Source organism: Gigantopelta aegis, chromosome 3 (genome assembly GCF_016097555.1).
Source record: "Gigantopelta aegis isolate Gae_Host chromosome 3, Gae_host_genome, whole genome shotgun sequence".
NCBI lineage: Eukaryota > Metazoa > Mollusca > Gastropoda > Neomphalida > Peltospiridae > Gigantopelta > Gigantopelta aegis.
In genome coordinates, this window is record NC_054701.1 from 96189065 (window position 1) to 96212039 (window position 22975).

The window sequence follows — 22975 nt, forward strand, 5'->3', positions numbered from 1 at the left end:
GTGTCTTACCTTGGGTTCCTTGGTATGTTCTGGACAAAGTGTATAAAACAGTCTGTCTTACCTTGGGTTCCTTGGTATGTTCTGGACAAAGTGCATAAAACAGTGTCTTACCTTGGGTTCCTCCTTGGTATCTTCTGGACACAGTGAATAGAACAGTCTGTCTTACCTTGGGTTCCTTGGTATGTTCTGGACACAGTGTATAAAACAGTCTGTCTTACCTTGGGTTCCTTGGTATGTTCTGGACACAGTGTATAAAACAGTGTCTTACCTTGGGTTCCTTGGTATGTTCTGGACACAGTGTATAAAACAGTCTGTCTTACCTTGGGTTCCTTGGTATGTTCTGGACACAGTGTATAAAACAAGTGTCTTACATTGGGTTCCTTGGTATGTTTTGGATACAGTATATAAAACAGTGTCTTACGTTGGGTTCCTTGGTATGCTCTGGACAAAGTGTATAAAACAGTGTCTTACCTTGGGTTCATTAGTATGTTCTGGACACAGTGTATAAAACAGTGTCTTACCTCGGGTTCCTTGGTATGTTCTGGACACAGTGTATAAAACAGTGTCTTACGTTGGGTTCCTTGGTATGCTCTGGACACAGTGTATATAACAGTGTCTTACCTTGGGTTCCTTGGTATGTTCTGGACACAGTGTATAAAACAGTGTCTTACCTTGGGTTCATTAGTATGTTCTGGACACAGTGTATAAAACAAGTGTCTTACCTTGGGTTCCTTGGTATGTTCTGGACACAGTGTATATAACAGTGTCTTACGTTGGGTTCCTTGGTATGTTCTGGACACAGTGTATATAACAGTGTCTTACCTTGGGTTCCTTGGTATGTTCTGGACACAGTGTATATAACAGTGTCTTACCTTGGGTTCCTTGGTATGCTCTGGACACAGTGTATAAAACAGTGTCTTACGTTGGGTTCCTTGGTATGTTCTAGACACAGTGTATAAAACAGTGTCTTACCTTGGGTTCCTTGGTATGCTCTGGACACAGTGTATAAATAGAGGATTCGTCACGAGTATTTTTTAATATGGAAAATATCAACTGAGTCTATGTTAATCGGTATTTGTCGAGGCTCTGCCGAGACAAATACCGATTAACCAGACAAGGTTGATATTTTACATATTAAAAAACACGAGTAGCGAATTCTATTTATCCTATAACACTTCTAAAATAACATTCTAATTACTTTTTTAGTAAATCACAATACTAAAGTCGCCGCCATCGATAATATGACGTCATCACGATTAGCACAGATTAGTTTGACATCACGCATTTTAAACAAATCTTTGAGGTACACATGGTCTTGTTGGCTTGTAAGCAAATGACCCATCCACAGCAACAAATTACCTAGAGATCTTGCAGATTTGCATACCATTATTAACCGGGTTAATAAAGTAAATTATCACATGGGTTTATGACATGGATATCATGGGTAAGTTATAGGATAAAACAGTGTCTCACCTTGGGTTCCTTGTTATGTTCTGGACACAGTGTATAAAATAGTGTGTCTTACCTTGGGTTCCTTGGTATGTTCTAGACACCGTGTATAAAACAGTCTGTCTTACCTTGGGTTCCTTGGTATGTTCTGGACACAATGTATAAAACAGTGTCTCACCTTGGGTTCCTTGGTAAGTTCTAGAAACAGTGCATAAAACAGTCTGTCTTACCTTGGGTTCCTTGGTATGTTCTGGACACCGTGTATAAAACAGTGTCTCACCTTGGGTTCCTTGGTATATTCTAGAAACAGTGTATAAAACAGTCTGTCTTACCTTGGGTTCCTTGGTATGTTCTGGACACAGTGTATAAAACAGTGTCTTACCTTGGGTTCCTTGGTATGTTCTGGACACAGTATATAAAACAGTGTCTTACCTTGGGTTCCTTGGTATGTTCTAGACACAGTATATAAAACAGTGTCTTACCTTGGGTTCCTCCTTGGTATCTTCTGGACACAGTGAATAGAACAGTCTGTCTTACCTTGGGTTCCTTGGTATGTTCTGGACACAGTGTATAAAACAGTGTCTTACCTTGGGTTCCTTGGTATGTTCTGGACACAGTGAATAAAACAGTCTGTCTTACCTTGGGTTCCTTGGTATGTTCTGGACACAGTGTATAAAACAGTCTGTCTTACCTTGGGTTCCTTGGTATGTTCTGGACACAGTGTATAAAACAGTCTGTCTTACCTTGGGTTCCTTGGTATGTTCTGGACACAGTGTATAAAACAGTGTCTTACCTTGGGTTCCTTGGTATGCTCTGGACACAGAACCTTTAGTCTTTTGCAGTATGTCTTCTGCTGGGCATTGTAGAAGTCACAGAACATGGAAGTGCCCTCGATGTGAGTCTTGTATATGGAGCCAAAGGATGTCTGCGATTCAAACTGTAACAGCAAGTATAGGCATTACACACTAAGACAAATACTGTTCCAGTGAAAACATTCCCAAAACAAAAACACTATTTGTACCGGTCCTTGCCAATATGTGGATGAGTCAATCTGTAACTGTTCCACTTCACTCTGTTTAGTAGCTAATATTACCAGAAGAAAATATTTGGGCTCACTGCAGTATTACAAATTAAATCAAACAAAGTTGTCAAAAGAAGCTTCTAGTTAAACAAGCATTCTAAGAGTACTGCTAAAGCAATATAATTACGTCCCTTACTGGGCCCCAAGAAATTTCATACCTCCTAAGTTCAAGGGCCATAATAAAATGGGTAAACTGCCATGAAAATCAAACATGATCTGTAGCAGTACATGATAAAGCTACACACAAACTTTCAGTTCACTATCCTGAGGCATTGCGAAAAACAAGGTCCGGAAAACTATAGGTGGGACAGATGGACGGACAGATATACAGAAAGATACACAGACAGACAAATGGATGGAGAGACATACAGAAAGATAAACAGACAGATAGATGGACGGACAGACATGCAGAAAGATACACAGACAGATGGATAGACAGGCATACAGAAAGATACACACAGACAGATGGACGGACAAACATACAAAAAGATACACAGACAGACAGATGGACAGACATACATACAGAAAGGTACACAGACAGATAGACATACAGAAAGATACACAGACAGATAGACGGACATACAGAAAAATACACAGACATACAGAAAGATACACGAACAGATGGACAGACAGACATACAGAAAGATACACAGACAGACACAAAGACGGAGATGAAACTTATAGTCCCCTCCGGTAGGACTGATTGGGGACTAAAACATAACACAAGATGATTAGATGAAGCTATCGATTCTTAGATTTGTACAATGCGTATTGTGGCCTGCGTCTAAATGGCCACAGGGAGGGTTACCTTGGCATAGCACTTCTCCATGTGTTTCAACGCTCCCCTCTGGTTAATCTCGCCACCACACGTCACACAGTAAATTGTGAATTCGGTGTCGTCATCGGTATCCGCACCCTGTGAACAGATCACAAATAACACACAATTAGTGACATGTCATCGGTATCAGCACCTGTCAACAGATCACAGTGAATAACTCACAAATAACAACACACAATTGGTGACATATCGTCGGTATCAGCACCCTGTCAACAGATCACAGTGAATGGCTCACAAATAACAACACAATTAGTGACGTACCATCAGTATCAGCACCGTGTCAACAGATCACAGTGAATGACTCACAAATAACACAATTAGTGACACACTATCAGTATCAGCACCCTGTCAACAGATCACAGTGAATGATTCACAAATAACACACAATTAGTGACGTACCATCGGTATCAGCACCCTGTCAACAGATCACAGTGAATAACTCACAAATAACAACACACAATTAGTGAATTACCATCGGTATCAGCACCCTGTCAACAGATCACAGTGAATAACTCACAAATAACACACAATTAATGAATTACCATCGGTATCAGCACCCTGTCAACAAATCACAGACTAACTCACAAATAACAACACACAATTAGTGACATACCATTAGTATCAGCACCCTGTCAACAGATCAGTGACTAACTCACAAATAACAACACACAATTAGTGACGTACCTTCAGTATCAGCACGCTGTCAACAGATCACAGTTACTAACTCACAAATAACAACACACAATTAGTGACATACCATTATTATCAGCAACCTGTCAACAGATCACAGTGAATAACTCACAAATAACAACACACAATTAGTGACATACCATTAGTATCAGCACCCTGTCGACAGATCAGTGACTAACTCACAAATAACAACACACAATTAGTGACATACCATTAGTATCAGCAACCTGTCAACAGATCAGTGAATAACTCACAAATAACACACAATAAGTGACACTATCGGTATTGGCATACTGACAACAAATCACAGTGAATGACTCACAAATAACAACACACAATTAGTGACATACCATCAGTATCAGCACGCTGTCAACAGATCACAGTGACTAACTCACAATATATACCCAGTTAGTGACATACCATCAGTATCAGCACCCTGTCAACAGATCACAGTGAATAACTCACAAATAACAAACAATTAGTGACATACCATTAGTATCGGCACCATGACAACAGATTACAGTGAATATCTCATAAATAACACACAATTAGTGACATACCATCGGTATCAACACCCTGTCAACAGATCACAGTGAATAACTCACAAATAACAAACAATTAGTGACATACCATTAGTATCGGCACCCTGACAACAGATTACAGTGAATATCTCATAAATAACACACAATTAGTGACATACCATCAGTATCAACACCCTGTCAACAGATCACAGTGAATAACTCACAAATAGTGACATACTAATAGTGAAAAATTCAAAAAGAAGAGAAGAAATAAATACAGTTTTAAATAAATTGTGACAAATTAACCAAAATTTTGTGAATTTATCATAATTGCACGCAGAAAAAGCTGCTGCTTTTGTAACATAATAGTATTCAGTCAACACTTTTTGGATTGTATAAAATATTAATTACCAGTTGCTCGGGGTCGACGGTGGTGTGTATGGTGCTCTATGAGTGTATAACATATTGATTACCAGCTGCTCGGGGTCGATGGTGGTGTGTATGGTGCTCTATGATTATATAAAATATTGATTACCAGCTGCTCGGGGTTGACGGTGGTGTGTATGGTGCTCTACGAGTGTATAAAATATTGATTACCAGCTGCTCGGGGTCGACGGTGGTGTGTATGGTGCTCTATGAGTGTATAAAATATTGATTACCAGTTGCTCGGGGTCGACGGTGGTGTGTATGGTGCTCTATGAGTGTATAAAATATTGATTACCAGTTGCTTGGGGTCGACGGTGGGGGTGTATGGTGCTCTATGAGTATATAAAATATTGATTACCAGTTGCTCGGGGTCGACGGTGGTGTGTATGGTGCTCTAAGAGTATAAAATATTGATTACCAGTTGCTTGGGGTCGATGGTGGTGTGTATGGTGCTCTATGATTGTATAAAATATTGATTACCAGTTGCTCGGGGTCGACGGTGGTGTGTATGGTGCTCTAAGAGTGTATAAAATATTGATTACCAGTTGCTCGGGGTCGACGGTGGTGTGTATGGTGCTCTAAGAGTGTATAAAATATTGATTACCAGTTGCTCGGGGTCGACGGTGGTGTGTATGGTGCTCTATGAGTGTATAAAATATTGATTACCTGTTGCTCGGGGTCGACGGTGTGTGTGTATGGTGCTCTATGAGTGTATAAAATATTGACTACCAGTTGCTTGGGGTCGACGGTGGTGTGTATGGTGCTCTATGATTGTATAAAATATTGATTACCAGTTGCTTGGGGTCAACGGTGGGGGTGTATGGTGCTCTATGAGTATATAAAATATTGATTACCAGTTGCTCGGGGTCGACGGTGGTGTGCTTGGCCCGCTCTATGAGTGTATAAAATATTGATTACCAGTTGCTTGGGGTCAACGGTGGGGGTGTATGGTGCTCTACGAGTATATAAAATATTGATTACCAGTTGCTCGGGGTCGACGGTTGTGTGTATGGTGCTCTATGAGTGTATAAAATATTGATTACCAGTTGCTCGGGGTCGACGGTGGTGTGTATGGTGCTCTATGAGTGTATAAAATATTGATTACCAGTTGCTCGGGGTCGACGGTGGTGTGTATGGTGCTCTATGAGTGTATAAAATATTGATTACCAGTTGCTCGGGGTCGACGGTGGTGTGTATGGTGCTCTATGAGTCTATAAAATATTGATTACCAGTTGCTTGGGGTCGACGGTGGTGTGCTTGGCCCGCTCTATGAGTGTATAAAATATTGATTACCAGTTGCTTGGGGTCAACGGTGGGGGTGTATGGTGCTCTATGAGTGTATAAAATATTGATTACCAGTTGCTCGGGGTCGACGGTTGTGTGTATGGTGCTCTATGAGTGTATAAAATATTGATTACCAGTTGCTTGGGGTCGACGGTGGCATGTTTGGTGCTCTATGAGTGTATAAAATATTGATTACCAGTTTGTCGGGGTCGACGGTGGTGTGTATGGTGCTCTATGAGTGTATAAAATATTAATTACCAGTTGCTCGGGGTCGACGGTGGTGTGTATGGTGCTCTATGATTGTATAAAATATTGATTACCAGTTGCTTGGGGTCGACGGTGGGGGTGTATGGTGCTCTATGAGTATATAAAATATTGATTACCAGTTGCTCGGGGTCGACGGTGGTGTGTATGGTGCTCTATGAGTGTATAAAATATTGATTACCAGTTGCTTGGGGTCGACGGTGGCGTGTTTGGTGCTCTATGAGTGTATAAAATATTGATTACCAGTTTCTCGGGGTCGACGGTGGTGTGTATGGTGCTCTATGAGTGTATAAAATATTAATTACCAGTTGCTCGGGGTCGACGGTGGTGTGTATGGTGCTCTATGATTGTATAAAATATTGATTACCAGTTGCTTGGGGTCGACGGTGGGGGTGTATGGTGCTCTATGAGTATATAAAATATTGATTACCAGTTGCTCGGGGTCGACGGTGGTGTGCTTGGCCCGCTCTATGAGTGTATAAAATATTGATTACCAGTTGCTTTGGGTCAACGGTGGGGGTGTATGGTGCTCTATGAGTATATAAAATATTGATTACCAGTTGCTCGGGGTCGACGGTTGTGTGTATGGTGCTCTATGAGTGTATAAAATATTGATTACCAGTTGCTTGGGGTCAACGGTGGGGGTGTATGGTGCTCTATGAGTATATAAAATATTGATTACCAGTTGCTCGGGGTCGACGGTGGTGTGTATGGTGCTCTATGAGTGTATCAAATATTGATTACCAGCTGGTCGGGGTCAATGGTGGTGTGTATGGTGCTCTATGAGTGTATAAAATATTGATTACCAGTTGCTTGGGGTCAATGGTAGGGGTGTATGGTGCTCTATGAGTGTATAAAATATTGATTACCAGCTGCTCGTGGTCGACGGTGGTGTGTATGGTGCTCTATGAGTGTATAAAATATTGATTACCAGTTGCTTGGGGTCGACGGTGGTGTGTATGGTGCTCTAAGAGTGTATAAAATATTGATTACCAGCTGCTTGAGGGTCGACAGTGGGTGTGTATGGTGCTCTAAGAGTGTATAAAATATTGATTACCAGTTGCTTGGGGTCGACGGTGGGTGTGTATGGTGCTCTAAGAGTGTATAAAATATTGATTACCAGCTGCTTGGGGTCGACGGTGGTGTGTATGGTGCTCTAAGAGTGTATAAAATATTGATTACCAGTTGCTTGGGGTCGACGGTGGCATGCTTGGCCCGTTCTATGAATGTATAACATATTGATTACCAGTTGCTTGGGGTCGACGGTGGCGTGCTTGGCCCATTCTATGAATGTATAAAATATTGATTACCAGTTGCTCGGGGTCGACGGTGGCGTGCTTGGCCCGCTCTATGAGAGCGTCGAGGGCCTGGTGCCGCTTATCGAGTTCCCCCAGCTGGATCCGCGCGTCCATCTGCTGGCGGCGAATCTTCTCCAGTACCTTCTTGTTGCCCTCCTCCGCCACACACGGGCTGCTCTGCCACTGCTGGATCCGACTAGGCAAGATCTCATAGATACGACTGCAAACACAAACCAAACAAGTGTCGCCTTAACAACCACGGCTAATTGATGTCTTATTTCAAATCTTTATCAAGACAGAGAGAGGTACGAAATATTTCTTTACCAACATCGTAGTACATTTTGGTGTTCAACAACATTTGATATAGTAACTGCTAGCAAACTGACAGCCCAGTGACCATACGACTGTAACCAAATGGAAAAATGAGCAACCAAAGCCAGTGGCCATACGACTGGTAACCAAATGGAAAGATGAGCAATCAAAGCCAGTGGCCATACGACTGGTAACCAAATGGAAAGATGAGCAACCAAAGCCCAGTGACCATACGACTGTAACCAATGGAAAGATGAGCAACCAAAGCCAGTGGCCATACGACCGTAATCAATGGAAAGATGAGCAACCAAAGCCCAGTGACCATACGACCGTAACCAATGGAAAGATGAGCAACCAAAGCCCAGTGACCATACGTCAGTAACCAAGTGGAAAGATGAATAACCAAAGCCCAGTGACCATCCGACCGTAACCAATGGAAAGATGAATAACCAAAACCCAGTGACCATACGACCATAACCAATGGAAAGATGAGCAACCAAAGCCCAGTGACCATACGACCGTAACCAATGGAAAGATGAATAACCAAAACCCAGTGACCATACGACCATAACCAATAGAAAGATGAATAACAAAAGCCCAGTGATCATACAACCGTACCCAAGTGGAAAGATGAATAACCAAAGCCATACGACCGTAACCAATGGAAAGATGAGCAACCAAAGCCCAGTGACCATACGACTGTAACCAAGTGGAATGATAAATAACCAAAGCCCAGTGACCATACGACTGTAACCAATGGAAAGATGAGCAACCAAAGCCAGTGGTCATACGACCATAATCAATGGAAAGATGAATAACCAAAGCCAGTGGCCATACGACCGTAACCAATGGAAAGATGAATAACCAAAGCCCAGTGACCTACGACTGTAACCAATGGAAAGATGAGCAACCAAAGCCCAGAGACCATACGACCATAACCAATGGAAAGATGAATAACCAAAGCCCAGTGACCATACGACCGTAACCAATGGAAAGATGAGCAACCAAAGCCCAGTGACTGTAACCAAGTGGAAAGATGAATAACCAAAGCCCAGTGACCATACGACCGTAACCAATGGAAAGATGAATAACCAAAGCCCAGTGACCATACGACTGTAACCAATGGAAAGATGAATAACCAAAGCCCAGTGACCATACGACTGTAACCAAATGGAAAGATGAATAACCAAAGCCCGGTGACCATACGACCGTAACCAAGTGGAAAGATGAATAACCAAAGCCCAGTGACCATACGACTGTAACCAATGGAAAGATGAATACAAAGCCCAGTGACCATACGACCGTAACCAATGGAAAGATGAATACAAAGCCCAGTGACCATACCACTGTAATCAATGGAAAGATGAGCAACCAAAGCCCAGTGACCATACGACCGTAACCAATGGAAAGATGAATAACCAAAGCCCAGTGACCATACGACCGTAATCAATGGAAAGATGAGCAACCAAAGCCCAGTGACCATATGACTGTAACCAATGGAAAGATGAATACAAAGCCCAGTGACCATACGACCGTAACCAATGGAAAGATGAATACAAAGCCCAGTGACCATACAACTGTAATCAATGGAAAGATGAGCAACCAAAGCCCAGTGACCATACGACCGTAATCAAGTGGAAAGATGAATGACCAAAGCCCAGTGACCATACGACTGTAACCAATGGAAAGATGAATAACCAAAGCCCAGTGACCATATGACTGTAACCAATGGAAAGATGAATAACCAAAGCCCAGTGACCATACGACCGTAATCAAGTGGAAAGATGAGCAACCAAAGCCCAGTGACCATACGACCATAATCAAGTGGAAAGATGAATAACCAAAGCCCAGTGACCATACGACCGTAATCAAGTGGAAAGATGAATGACCAAAGCCCAGTGACCATACGACTGTAACCAATGGAAAGATGAATACAAAGCCCAGTGACCATACAACTAATCAATGGAAAGATGAGCAACCAAAGCCCAGTGACCATACGACCGTAACCAATGGAAAGATGAGCAACCAAAGCCCAGTGACCATACGACCGTAATCAATGGAAAGATGAGCAACCAAAGCCCAGTGACCATACAACCGTAATCAAGTGGAAAGATGAATGACCAAAGCCCAGTGACCATACGACTGTAACCAATGGAAAGATGAATACAAAGCCCAGTGACCATACAACTGTAATCAATGGAAAGATGAGCAACCAAAGCCCAGTGACCATACGACCGTAACCAATGGAAAGATGAGCAACCAAAGCCCAGTGACCATACGACCGTAATCAATGGAAAGATGAGCAACCAAAGCCCAGTGACCATACGACCGTAACCAATGGAAAGATGAGCAACCAAAGCCCAGTGACCATACGACCGTAACCAATGGAAAGATGAGCAACCAAAGCCCAGTGACCATATGACTGTAACCAATGGAAAGATGAATAACCAAAGCCCAGTGACCATACGACTGTAATCAAGTGGAAAGATGAATAACCAAAAGAAGAGAAAGTATTGAAGAGAGCTGTAAGCATCTGAACAGTGGTAAATGTTATTCATGAGAATTGTGCCATCACCTTTTAGCGAGCTTCATGCCACATTCATCAGAGCAGTACTTCGATCCAGTCCTGGCCGCTTCAACACACGCCGGACCACAGCAGTGTCGTGGTGTTTCGTCGTCAGCGTCGCCAAAATCCTCCACATCCGCGTAACGCTTCTTACTTGTCACACTCAACTTCTCTCGCAGTTTCTACAAAGAGAACAGAAAAATTCACTCAAATAACACTGGTGGCCCACTGCTCATAATCAAGACTAAGTCGTATTAAAATAACACTGGTGGCTCACCGCTCATTATCAAGACTAAGTCGTATTAAAATAACACTGGTGGACCACTGCTCATTATCAAGACTAAGTCGTATTAAAATAACACTGGTGGCTCACCGCTCATTATCAAGACTAAGTCGTATTAAAATAACACTGGTGGCTCACTGCTCATAATCAAGACTAAGTCGTATTAAAATAACACTGGTGGCTCACCGCTCATTATCAAGACTAAGTCGTATTAAAATAACACTGGTGGACCACTGCTCATAATCAAGACTAAGTCGTATTAAAATAACACTGGTGGCTCACCACTCATAATCAAGACTAAGTCGTATTAAAATAACACTGGTGGCTCACCACTCATAATCAAGACTAAGTCGTATTAAAATAACACTGGTGGCTCACTGCTCATTATCAAGACTAAGTCGTATTAAAATAACACTGGTGGCTCACCGCTCATTATCAAGACTAAGTCGTATTAAAATAACACTGGTGGCTCACCGCTCATTATCAAGACTAAGTCGTATTAAAATAACACTGGTGGCTGCTCATTATCAAGACCACTGCTCATTATCAAGACTATGTCGTATTAAAATAACACTGGTGGCTCACCGCTCATAATCAAGACTAAGTCGTATTAAAATAACACTGGTGGCTCACCGCTCATTATCAAGACTAAGTCGTATTAAAATAACACTGGTGGCTCACCGCTCATTATCAAGACTAAGTCGTATTAAAATAACACTGGTGGACCACTGCTCATTATCAAGACTAAGTCGTATTAAAATAACACTGGTGGCTCACCGCTCATTATCAAGACTAAGTCGTATTAAAATAACACTGGTGGACCACTGCTCATTATCAAGACTAAGTCGTATTAAAATAACACTGGTGGCTCACCGCTCATAATCAAGACTAAGTCGTATTAAAATAACACTGGTGGCTCACCGCTCATTATCAAGACTAAGTCGTATTAAAATAACACTGGTGGCTCACCGCTCATTATCAAGACTAAGTCGTATTAAAATAACACTGGTGGACCACTGCTCATTATCAAGACTAAGTCGTATTAAAATAACACTGGTGGCTCACCGCTCATTATCAAGACTAAGTTGTATTAAAATAACACTGGTGGACCACTGCTCATTATCAAGACTAAGTCGTATTAAAATAACACTGGTGGACCACTGCTCATAATCAAGACTAAGTCGTATTAAAATAACACTGGTGGCTCACCACTCATAATCAAGACTAAGTCGTATTAAAATAACACTGGTGGCTCACCACTCATAATCAAGACTAAGTCGTATTAAAATAACACTGGTGGCTCACTGCTCATTATCAAGACTAAGTCGTATTAAAATAACACTGGTGGCCCACTGCTCATAATCAAGACTAAGTCGTATTAAAATAACACTGGTGGCTCACCGCTCATTATCAAGACTAAGTCGTATTAAAATAACACTGGTGGACCACCGCTCATTATCAAGACTAAGTCGTATTAAAATAACACTGGTGGCTCACCGCTCATTATCAAGACTAAGTCGTATTAAAATAACACTGGTGGACCACTGCTCATTATCAAGACTAAGTCGTATTAAAATAACACTGGTGGCTCACCGCTCATTATCAAGACTAAGTCGTATTAAAATAACACTGGTGGACCACTGCTCATTATCAAGACTAAGTCGTATTAAAATAACACTGGTGGACCACTGCTCATAATCAAGACTAAGTCGTATTAAAATAACACTGGTGGCTCACCACTCATAATCAAGACTAAGTCGTATTAAAATAACACTGGTGGCTCACCACTCATAATCAAGACTAAGTCGTATTAAAATAACACTGGTGGCTCACTGCTCATTATCAAGACTAAGTCGTATTAAAATAACACTGGTGGCTCACCGCTCATTATCAAGACTAAGTCGTATTAAAATAACACTGGTGGCTCACCGCTCATTATCAAGACTAAGTCGTATTAAAATAACACTGGTGGCTCACCGCTCATTATCAAGACTAAGTCGTATTAAAATAACACTGGTGGCTCACCGCTCATAATCAAGACTAAGTCGTATTAAAATAACACTGGTGGCTCACTGCTCATAATCAAGACTAAGTCGTATTAAAATAACACTGGTGGCTCACTGCTCATAATCAAGACTAAAGTTGTATTAAAATAAGTTACAACACTGGTGGCTCACTGGTCACAATGGTCCGAGTATAAATCTCAAAAAGTAAATTGTTTTTATCTTCTTAACTGCTATGTCAACCGAATAACTCATCTCTTTCTTGGAAGGCGATTGCCGGTGTCTCCCAGTAACTCACCTCTTTCTTGGAAGGCGAGCGCATGCGTCTCGTCAGTAACTCACCTCTTTCTTGGAAAGCGAGCACCTGTGTCTCCCCAGTAACTCACCTCTTTCTTGGAAGGTGAGCACCTGTGTCTCGTAACTTACCTCTTTCTTGGAAGGCGAGTGCCTGTGTCTCGTCAATAACTCACCTCTTTCTTGGAAGGTGAGTGCCTGTGTCTCGTCAACAACTCACCTCTTTCTTGGAAGGCAAGCACTTGTGTCTCAACAGTAACTCACCTCTTTCTTGGAAGGCGAGCACTTGTGTCTCAACAGTAACTCACCTCTTTCTTGGAAGGCGAGCACTTGTGTCTCAACAGTAACCCACCTCTTTCTTGGAAGGCGAGTGCCTATGTCTCAACAGTAACTCACCTCTTTTTTGGAAGGCGATCACTTGTGTCTCAACAGTAACTCACCTCTTTCTTGGAAGGCGAGCACCTGTGTCTCAACAGTAACTCACCTCTTTCTTGGAAGGCGAGTGCCTATGTCTCAACAGTAACTCACCTCTTTCTTGAAAGGCGAGCACTTGTGTCTCAGCAACTCACCTCTTTCTTGGAAGGTGAGTGCCTGTGTCTCAACAGTAACTCACCTCTTTCTTGGAAGGCGAGCGCCTATGTCTCAACAGTAACTCACCTCTTTCTTGGAAGGTGAGCACCTGTGTCTCAACAGTAACTCACCTCTTTCTTGAAAGGCGAGCACTTGTGTCTCAGCAACTCACCTCTTTCTTGGAAGGTGAGTGCCTGTGTCTCAACAGTAACTCACCTCTTACTTGGAAGGCGAGCACCTGTGTCTCAACAGAAACTCACCTCTTTCTTGAAAGGCGAGCACTTGTGTCTCAGCAACTCACCTCTTTCTTGGAAGGTGAGTGCCTGTGTCTCAACAGTAACTCACCTCTTTCTTGGAAGGCGAGCGCCTGTGTCTCAGCAACTCACCTCTTTCTTGGAAGGTGAGTGCCTGTGTCTCAACAGTAACTCACCTCTTTCTTGGAAGGCGAGCGCCTATGTCTCAACAGTAACTCACCTCTTTCTTGGAAGGCGAGTGCCTGTGTCTCGTGAATAACTCACCTCTTTCTTGGAAGGCGAGTGCCTGTGTCTCGTGAATAACTCACCTCTTTCTTGGAAGGTGAGTGCCTGTGTCTCAACAGTAACTCACCTCTTTCTTGGAAGGCGAGCGCCTGTGTCTCAGCAACTCACCTCTTTCTTGGAAGGTGAGTGCCTGTGTCTCAACAGTAACTCACCTCTTTCTTGGAAGGCGAGCGCCTATGTCTCAACAGTAACTCACCTCTTTCTTGGAAGGCGAGTGCCTGTGTCTCGTGAATAACTCACCTCTTTCTTGGAAGGCGAGTGCCTGTGTCTCGTGAATAACTCACCTCTTTCTTGGAAGGTGAGCACTTGTGTCTCAACAGTAACTCACCTCTTTCTTGGAAGGCGAGCACTTGTGTCTCAGCAACTCACCTCTTTCTTGGAAGGCGAGTGCCTGCGTCTCATGAATAACTCACCTCTTTCTTGGAAGGTGAACACTTGTGTCTCAACAGTAACTCACCTCTTTCTTGGAAGGCGAGCACTTGTGTCTCAGCAACTCACCTCTTTCTTGGAAGGCGAGTGCCTGTGTCTCGTGAATAACTCACCTCTTTCTTGGAAGGTGAGCACTTGTGTCTCAACAGTAACTCACCTCTTTCTTGGAAGGCGAGCACTTGTGTCTCAACAGTAACTCACCTCTTTCTTGGAAGGCGAGTGCCTGTGTCTCAACAGTAACTCACCTATTTCTTGGAAGGCGAGCACTTGTGTCTCAACAGTAACTCACCTCTTTCTTGGAAGGCGAGTGCCTGTGTCTCGTCAATAACTCACCTCTTTCTTGGAAGGCGAGTGCCTGTGTCTCATCAATAACTCACCTCTTTCTTGGAAGGCGAGTGCCTGTGTCTCAACAGTAACTCACCTCTTTCTTGGAAGGCGAGCGCCTGTGTCTCGCCTTGTCACGTTTGTGTTTGTCTTTGTGCTGTTTCTTATCTTTCTTGTTTTTCTTCCTTGGGGAACTCGCATCTGAAGAACTCGACCGCCGTTTCCGTGCCTGAGATTTAAAAACAATTTACCACAAAATCATTAGTTTTAAAATAATTACAGTAATTCATAAAAATAATGCATATTGGTATGATTGCACTGACACAAATACACACTCAAATATTTATCTTTATAATGCATCATGTAGATGCAACTTTAAAAGAACACATTGCAAACAAGAAAAGCTAAATTGCTTTCAATAAATGTACTTTGGGTTTATTTTCTCACTAAGCTGATATTTGTGTTTTCTTAGTAAGTAGCAAGCTCCTCCTCAAAGTGACATGGTGGGGAGCTACGGTAAATACTTATTCTTAGTGTCAATCATTTGTGAGCTCTTTGTTTCCTTCTTCAAAATGCTTTAAAAAAAAGTACATGATATTACTTTCTACTAACATAAAACAACGCTTTCATTCTAACAGATGCATGTTTGTCGTGTAGCTTTAATGTTTCATGCCACATGATTTCATGGAAACAATCATTTCTGGTAGCATTGTGGGAAATTCACAGAACCAAAAGTCTGTTAACAGTTATGATGTAACCAAATCCATTATTTCCATGACTACTGAAAAACAGTTTCCAATGGGTTCTGATCATCACAGGACACAGAACTGAAAAAGTGTTTCCCATAACATTTGAAAACCTGTGGCTTGTGTTTCTGTTTTAGTGTTTTATCCTACAGTTGCTGCTGCAGGAGAATGCCATAAGACATATTAAACCTAAACAACATTTAGTTTCAGTACAACATTCACTATTTGAACCGACAGCACACATAGTGAATTGTAAACAAGAAAGATTAAGTGCAACATTCACTATTTGAACCGACAGCACACATGATACAGTGAATTGTAAACAAGAAAGATTAAGTGCAACATTCACTATTTGAACCGACAGCACACATGATACAGTGAATTGTAAACAAGAAAGATTAAGTGCAACATTCACTATTTGAACTGACAGCACACATGATACAGTGAATTGTAAACAAGAAAGATTAAGTGCAACATTCACTATTTGAACTGACCGCACACATAGTGAATTGTAAACAAAGATTAAGTGCAACATTCACTATTTGAACTGACAGCACATTTAATATAATAGTGAATGTAAACAACAGCAGAATGGCAGCCGAGGGGATAAGTTAAACAAATTATCTCTAACTCTCTTACTTTTGGCTGAACAACATTTTCTGACATGTAATCATAATCGTCATCGTCCATAAGGCCTCTGGAAAAAAACATATAACATGTAAAATTCGAACTACAATAAGTATTGTAATTGCAGTGGGGCTACAATTTACTACAGTCAATGTGGAATAATGTAACACAATAATATATTGTTACAGAGAGAACCTGCTTAACATCGTCATGATACTAAATATATTACTCGGGCTACAATAATATAGTTACAAAAAGAATCTGCCTAACATTGTACTAATACTGAATATATTACATGGGCTACAATAATATACTGTTACAAAAAGAACCCGCCTAACATCGTCATAATACTGAATATATTACATAGTCTACAATAACGTATTTACAGAGAGAACCTGCCTAACATCATCATAATACTGAATATATTACATGGGCTACAATAATATACTGTTACAAAGAGAACCCGCCTAACATCTACATAATACTGAATATATTACATGGTCTACAATAACGCACTTACAGAGAGAACCTGCCTAACATCGTCATAATACTGAATATATTACATGGGCTACAATAATATACTGTTACAAAGAGAACCCGCCTAACATCTACATAATACTGAATATATTACATGGTCTACAATAACGCACTTACAGAGAGAACCTGCCTAACATCATCATAATACTGAATATATTACATGGGCTACAATAATATACTGTTACAAAGAGAACCCGCCTAACATCTACATAATACTGAATATATTACATGGTCTACAATAACGCACTTACAGAGAGAACCTGCCTAACATCATCATAATACTGAATATATTACATGGGCTACAATAATATACTGTTACAAAGAGAACCCGCCTAACATCTACATAATACTGAATATATTACATGGGCTACAATAACGTATTTACAGAGAGAACCTGCCTAACATCTACATAATACTGAATATATTACATGGGCTACAATAACGTATTTACAGAGAGAATCTGCCTAACATCGTCATAATACTGAATATATTACATGGGCTACAATAACGTATTTACAGAGAGAACCTGCCTAACATCGTCATAATACTGAATATATTACATGGGCTACAATAACGTATTTACAGAGAGAATCTGCCGAACATCGTCATAATACTGAATATATTACATGGGCTACAATAACGTACTTACAGAGAGAATCTGCCGAACATCGTCATAATACTGAATATATTACATGGGCTACAATAACGTATTTACAGAGAGAACCTGCCTAACATCTACATAATACTGAATATATTACATGGGCTACAATAACGTACTTACAGAGAGAACCTGCCTAACATCTACATAATACTGAATATATTACATGGGCTACAATAACGTACTTACAGAGAGAATCTGCCGAACATCTACATAATACTGAATATATTACATGGGCTACAATAACGCACTTACAGAGAGAACCTGCCTAACATCGTCATAATACTGAATATATTACATGCTACAATAACGCTTACCTGCCACATCGTCATAAACTGAATATATTACATGGGCTACAATAACGCACTTACAGAGAGAACCTGCCTAACATCGTCATAATACTGAATATATTACATGAGCTACAATAACGTACTTACAGAGAGAACCTGCCTAACATCGTCATAATACTGAATATATTACATGGGCTACAATAACGTATTTACAGAGAGAACCTGCCTAACATCGTCATAATACTGAATATATTACATGGGCTACAATAACATATTTACAAAGAGAACCTGCCTAACATCGTCATAATACTGAATATATTACATGGGCTACAATAACGTATTTACAGAGAGAACCTGCCTAACATCGTCATAATACTGAATATATTACATGGGCTACAATAACGTACTTACAGACAGAACCTGCCTAACATCGTCATAATACTGAATATATTACATGGGCTACAATAACGTACTTACAGAGAGAACCTGCCTAACATCTACATAATACTGAATATATTACATGGGCTATAATAACGTATTTACAAAGAGAACCTGCCTAACATCGTCATAATACTGAATATATTACATGGGCTACAATAACGTATTTACAGAGAGAACCTGCCTAACATCGTCATAATACTGAATATATTACATGGGCTACAATAACGTATTTACAAAGAGAACCCGCCTAACATCTACATAATACTGAATATATTACATGGGCTACAATAACGTATTTACAGAGAGAACCTGCCTAACATCGTCATAATACTGAATATATTACATGGGCTACAATAACGTATTTACAGAGAGAACCTGCCTAACATCGTCATACTACTGAATATATTACATGGGCTACAATAACGTATTTACAGAGAGAACCTGCCTAACATCGTCATAATACTGAATATATTACATGGGCTATAATAACGTACTTACAGACAGAACCTGCCTAACATCATCATAATACTGAATATATTACATGGGCTACAATAACGTACTTACAGAGAGAACCTGCCTAACATCGTCATAATACTGAATATATTACATGGGCTACAATAACGTATTTACAGAGAGAACCTGCCTAACATCGTCATAATACTGAATATATTACATGGGCTATAATAACGTATTTACAAAGAGAACCTGCCTAACATCTACATAATACTGAATATATTACATGGGCTACAATAACGTACTTACAGAGAGAACCTGCCTAACATCTACATAATACTGAATATATTACATGGGCTACAATAACGTACTTACAGACAGAACCTGCCTAACATCATCATAATACTGAATATATTACATGGGCTATAATAACGTATTTACAGAGAGAACCTGCCTAACATCGTCATAATACTGAATATATTACATGGGCTACAATAACGTACTTACAGACAGAACCTGCCTAACATCATCATAATACATGTAGCGTGTAACATCTACATGACATTGTAAGAAAAACAATACATGCAGAATATTCAAATTATCTACACAAAACAAGCCTATTAGCAGTTATAAAAAGCATATAATTTTAATACAGAGTAACTAGTTAATGACATCAGATATCGGCTTTATCCTGTGATGGTCAGAATGGGAAATTCTGCGAGGCTCTGCCAAAGTGAACTTCTCATTCAGCCTGAACAGAATAAAGCAATATCTGTCATTAACTAGTTATTATATTTATCCTGCAGATCATAAACTTTAAGGGGAAAACCTTTTACTTTTGTTGTTTCAAATTTCTAATGTAGCTATGTGTGTGACATCAAAAGTGCTATCCTGCTACTATACGTCTATGACTTTACTTTATCCATCATCATATTGTGTGAAACGGTGGTTACTATCCTGCTACTATACGTCTATGACTTTACTTTATCCATCATCATATTGTGTGAAACGGTGGTTACTATCCTGCTACTATACGTCTATGACTTTGCTTTATCCATCATATTGTGTGAAACGGTGGTTACTATCCTGCTACTATACGTCTATGACTTTGTTTTATCCATCATATTGTGTGAAACGGTGGTTACTATCCTGCTACTATACGTCTATGACTTTGCTTTATCCATCATCATATTGTGTGAAACGGTGGTTACTATCCTGCTACTATACGTCTATGACTTTGCTTTATCCATCATCATATTGTGTGAAACGGTGGTTACTATCCTGCTACTATACGTCTATGACTTTGTTTTATCCATCATATTGTGTGAAACGGTGGTTACTATCCTGCTACTATACGTCTATGACTTTGCTTTATCCATCATCATATTGTGTGAAACGGTGGTTACTATCCTGCTACTATACGTCTATGACTTTGCTTTATCCATCATCCTATTCTGTGAAACGGTGGTTACTATCCTGCTACTATACGTCTATGACTTTGCTTTATCCATCATCATATTGTGTGAAACGGTGGTTACTATCCTGCTACTATACGTCTATGACTTTGCTTTATCCATCATCATATTGTGTGAAACGGTGGTTACTATCCTGCTACTATACGTCTATGACTTTGCTTTATCCATCATCATATTCTGTGAAACGGTGGTTACTATCCTGCTACTATACGTCTATGACTTTGCTTTATCCATCATCATATTCTGTGAAACGGTGGTTATTATCATGCTACTATACGTCTATGACTTTGCTTTATCCATCATCATATTGTGTGAAACGGTGGTTACTATCCTGCTACTATACGTCTATGACTTTGTTTTATCCATCATCATATTGTGTGAAATGGTGGTTACTATCCTGCTACTATACGTCTATGACTTTGTTTTATCCATCATCCCATTCTGTGAAATGGTGGTTACTATCCTGCTACTATACGTCTATGACTTTGCTTTATCCATCATCATATTGTGTGAAACGGTGGTTACTATCCTGCTACTATACGTCTATGACTTTGTTTTATCCATCATCCTATTCTGTGAAACGGTGGTTACTATCCTGTTAATATACGTCTAGGACTTTGCTTTATCCATCATATTGTGTGAAACGGTGGTTACTATCCTGCTACTATACGTCTATGACTTTGTTTTATCCATCATCCTATTCTGTGAAATGGTGGTTACTATCCTGCTACTATACGTCTATGACTTTGCTTTATCCATCATCATATTGTGTGAAACGGTGGTTACTATCCTGCTACTATACGTCTATGACTTTGTTTTATCCATCATCCTATTCTGTGAAACGGTGGTTACTATCCTGCTACTATACGTCTATGACTTTGCTTTATCCATCATATTGTGTGAAACGGTGGTTACTATCCTGCTACTATACGTCTATGACTTTGTTTTATCCATCATCATATTGTGTGAAACGGTGGTTACTATCCTGCTACTATACGTCTATGACTTTGCTTTATCCATCATATTGTGTGAAACGGTGGTTACTATCCTGCTACTATACGTCTATGACTTTGCTTTATCCATCATCATATTGTGTGAAACGGTGGTTACTATCCTGCTACTATACGTCTATGACTTTGTTTTATCCATCATCCTATTCTGTGAAACGGTGGTTACTATCCTGCTACTATACGTCTATGACTTTGCTTTATCCATCATATTGTGTGAAACGGTGGTTACTATCCTGCTACTATACGTCTATGACTTTGTTTTATCCATCATCATATTGTGTGAAACGGTGGTTACTATCCTGCTACTATACGTCTATGACTTTGTTTTATCCATCATCCTATTCTGTGAAATGGTGGTTACTATCCTGCTACTATACGTCTATGACTTTGCTTTATCCATCATCATATTGTGTGAAACGGTGGTTACTATCCTGCTACTATACGTCTATGACTTTGTTTTATCCATCATCATATTCTGTGAAACGGTGGTTACTATCCTGCTACTATACGTCTATGACTTTGCTTTATCCATCATATTGTGTGAAACAGTGGTTACTATCCTGCTACTATACGTCTATGACTTTGCTTTATCCATCATATTGTGTGAAACGGTGGTTACTATCCTGCTACTATACGTCTACGACTTTGCTTTATCCATCATATTGTGTGAAACGGTGGTTACTATCCTGCTACTATACGTCTATGACTTTGTTTTATCCATCATCATATTGAGTGAAACGGTGGTTACTATCCTGCTACTATATGTCTATGACTTTGCTTTATCCATCATCATATTGTGTGAAACGGTGGTTACTATCCTGCTACTATACGTCTATGACTTTGCTTTATCCATCATATTGTGTGAAACGGTGGTTACTATCCTGCTACTATACGTCTATGACTTTGTTTTATCCATCATCATATTGTGTGAAACGGTGGTTACTATCCTGCTACTATACGTCTATGACTTTGCTTTATCCATCATATTGTGTGAAACGGTGGTTACTATCCTGCTACTATATGTCTATGACTTTGCTTTATCCATCATATTGTGTGAAACGGTGGTTACTATCCTGCTACTATATGTCTATGACTTTACTTTATCCATCATCCTATTCTGTGAAACGGTGGTTACTATCCTGCTACTATACGTCTATGACTTTGTTTTATCCATCATCATATTGAGTGAAACGGTGGTTACTATCCTGCTACTATATGTCTATGACTTTGCTTTATCCATCATATTGTGTGAAACGGTGGTTACTATCCTGCTACTATACGTCTATGACTTTGTTTTATCCATCATCATATTGTGTGAAACGGTGGTTACTATCCTGCTACTATACGTCTATGACTTTGCTTTATCCATCATCCTATTCTGTGAAACGGTGGTTACTATCCTGCTACTATATGTCTATGACTTTGCTTTATCCATCATATTGTGTGAAACGGTGGTTACTATCCTGCTACTATATGTCTATGACTTTACTTTATCCATCATCCTATTCTGTGAAAGGGTGGTTACTATCCTGCTACTATACGTCTATGACTTTGCTTTATCCATCAT

At 40.2% G+C, this 22975-nt stretch overlaps 1 protein-coding gene across 1 annotated transcript in view; it reads right to left on the reverse strand.

Annotated features, from left to right (window-relative positions):
• LOC121368961 (CXXC-type zinc finger protein 1-like) overlaps positions 1-22975 on the reverse strand; it is a 61770-nt gene that overhangs the window by 11540 nt on the left and 27255 nt on the right. Inside the window, exons 6-11 of the mRNA XM_041493731.1 lie at positions 16557-16614; positions 15269-15400; positions 10739-10911; positions 7864-8071; positions 3339-3446; positions 2243-2386 (exon numbers count right to left, since the gene is read on the reverse strand). Coding sequence (XP_041349665.1) covers positions 2243-2386; positions 3339-3446; positions 7864-8071; positions 10739-10911; positions 15269-15400; positions 16557-16614 — 823 coding nt within the window. The remainder of the gene's footprint in view (positions 1-2242; positions 2387-3338; positions 3447-7863; positions 8072-10738; positions 10912-15268; positions 15401-16556; positions 16615-22975) is intronic.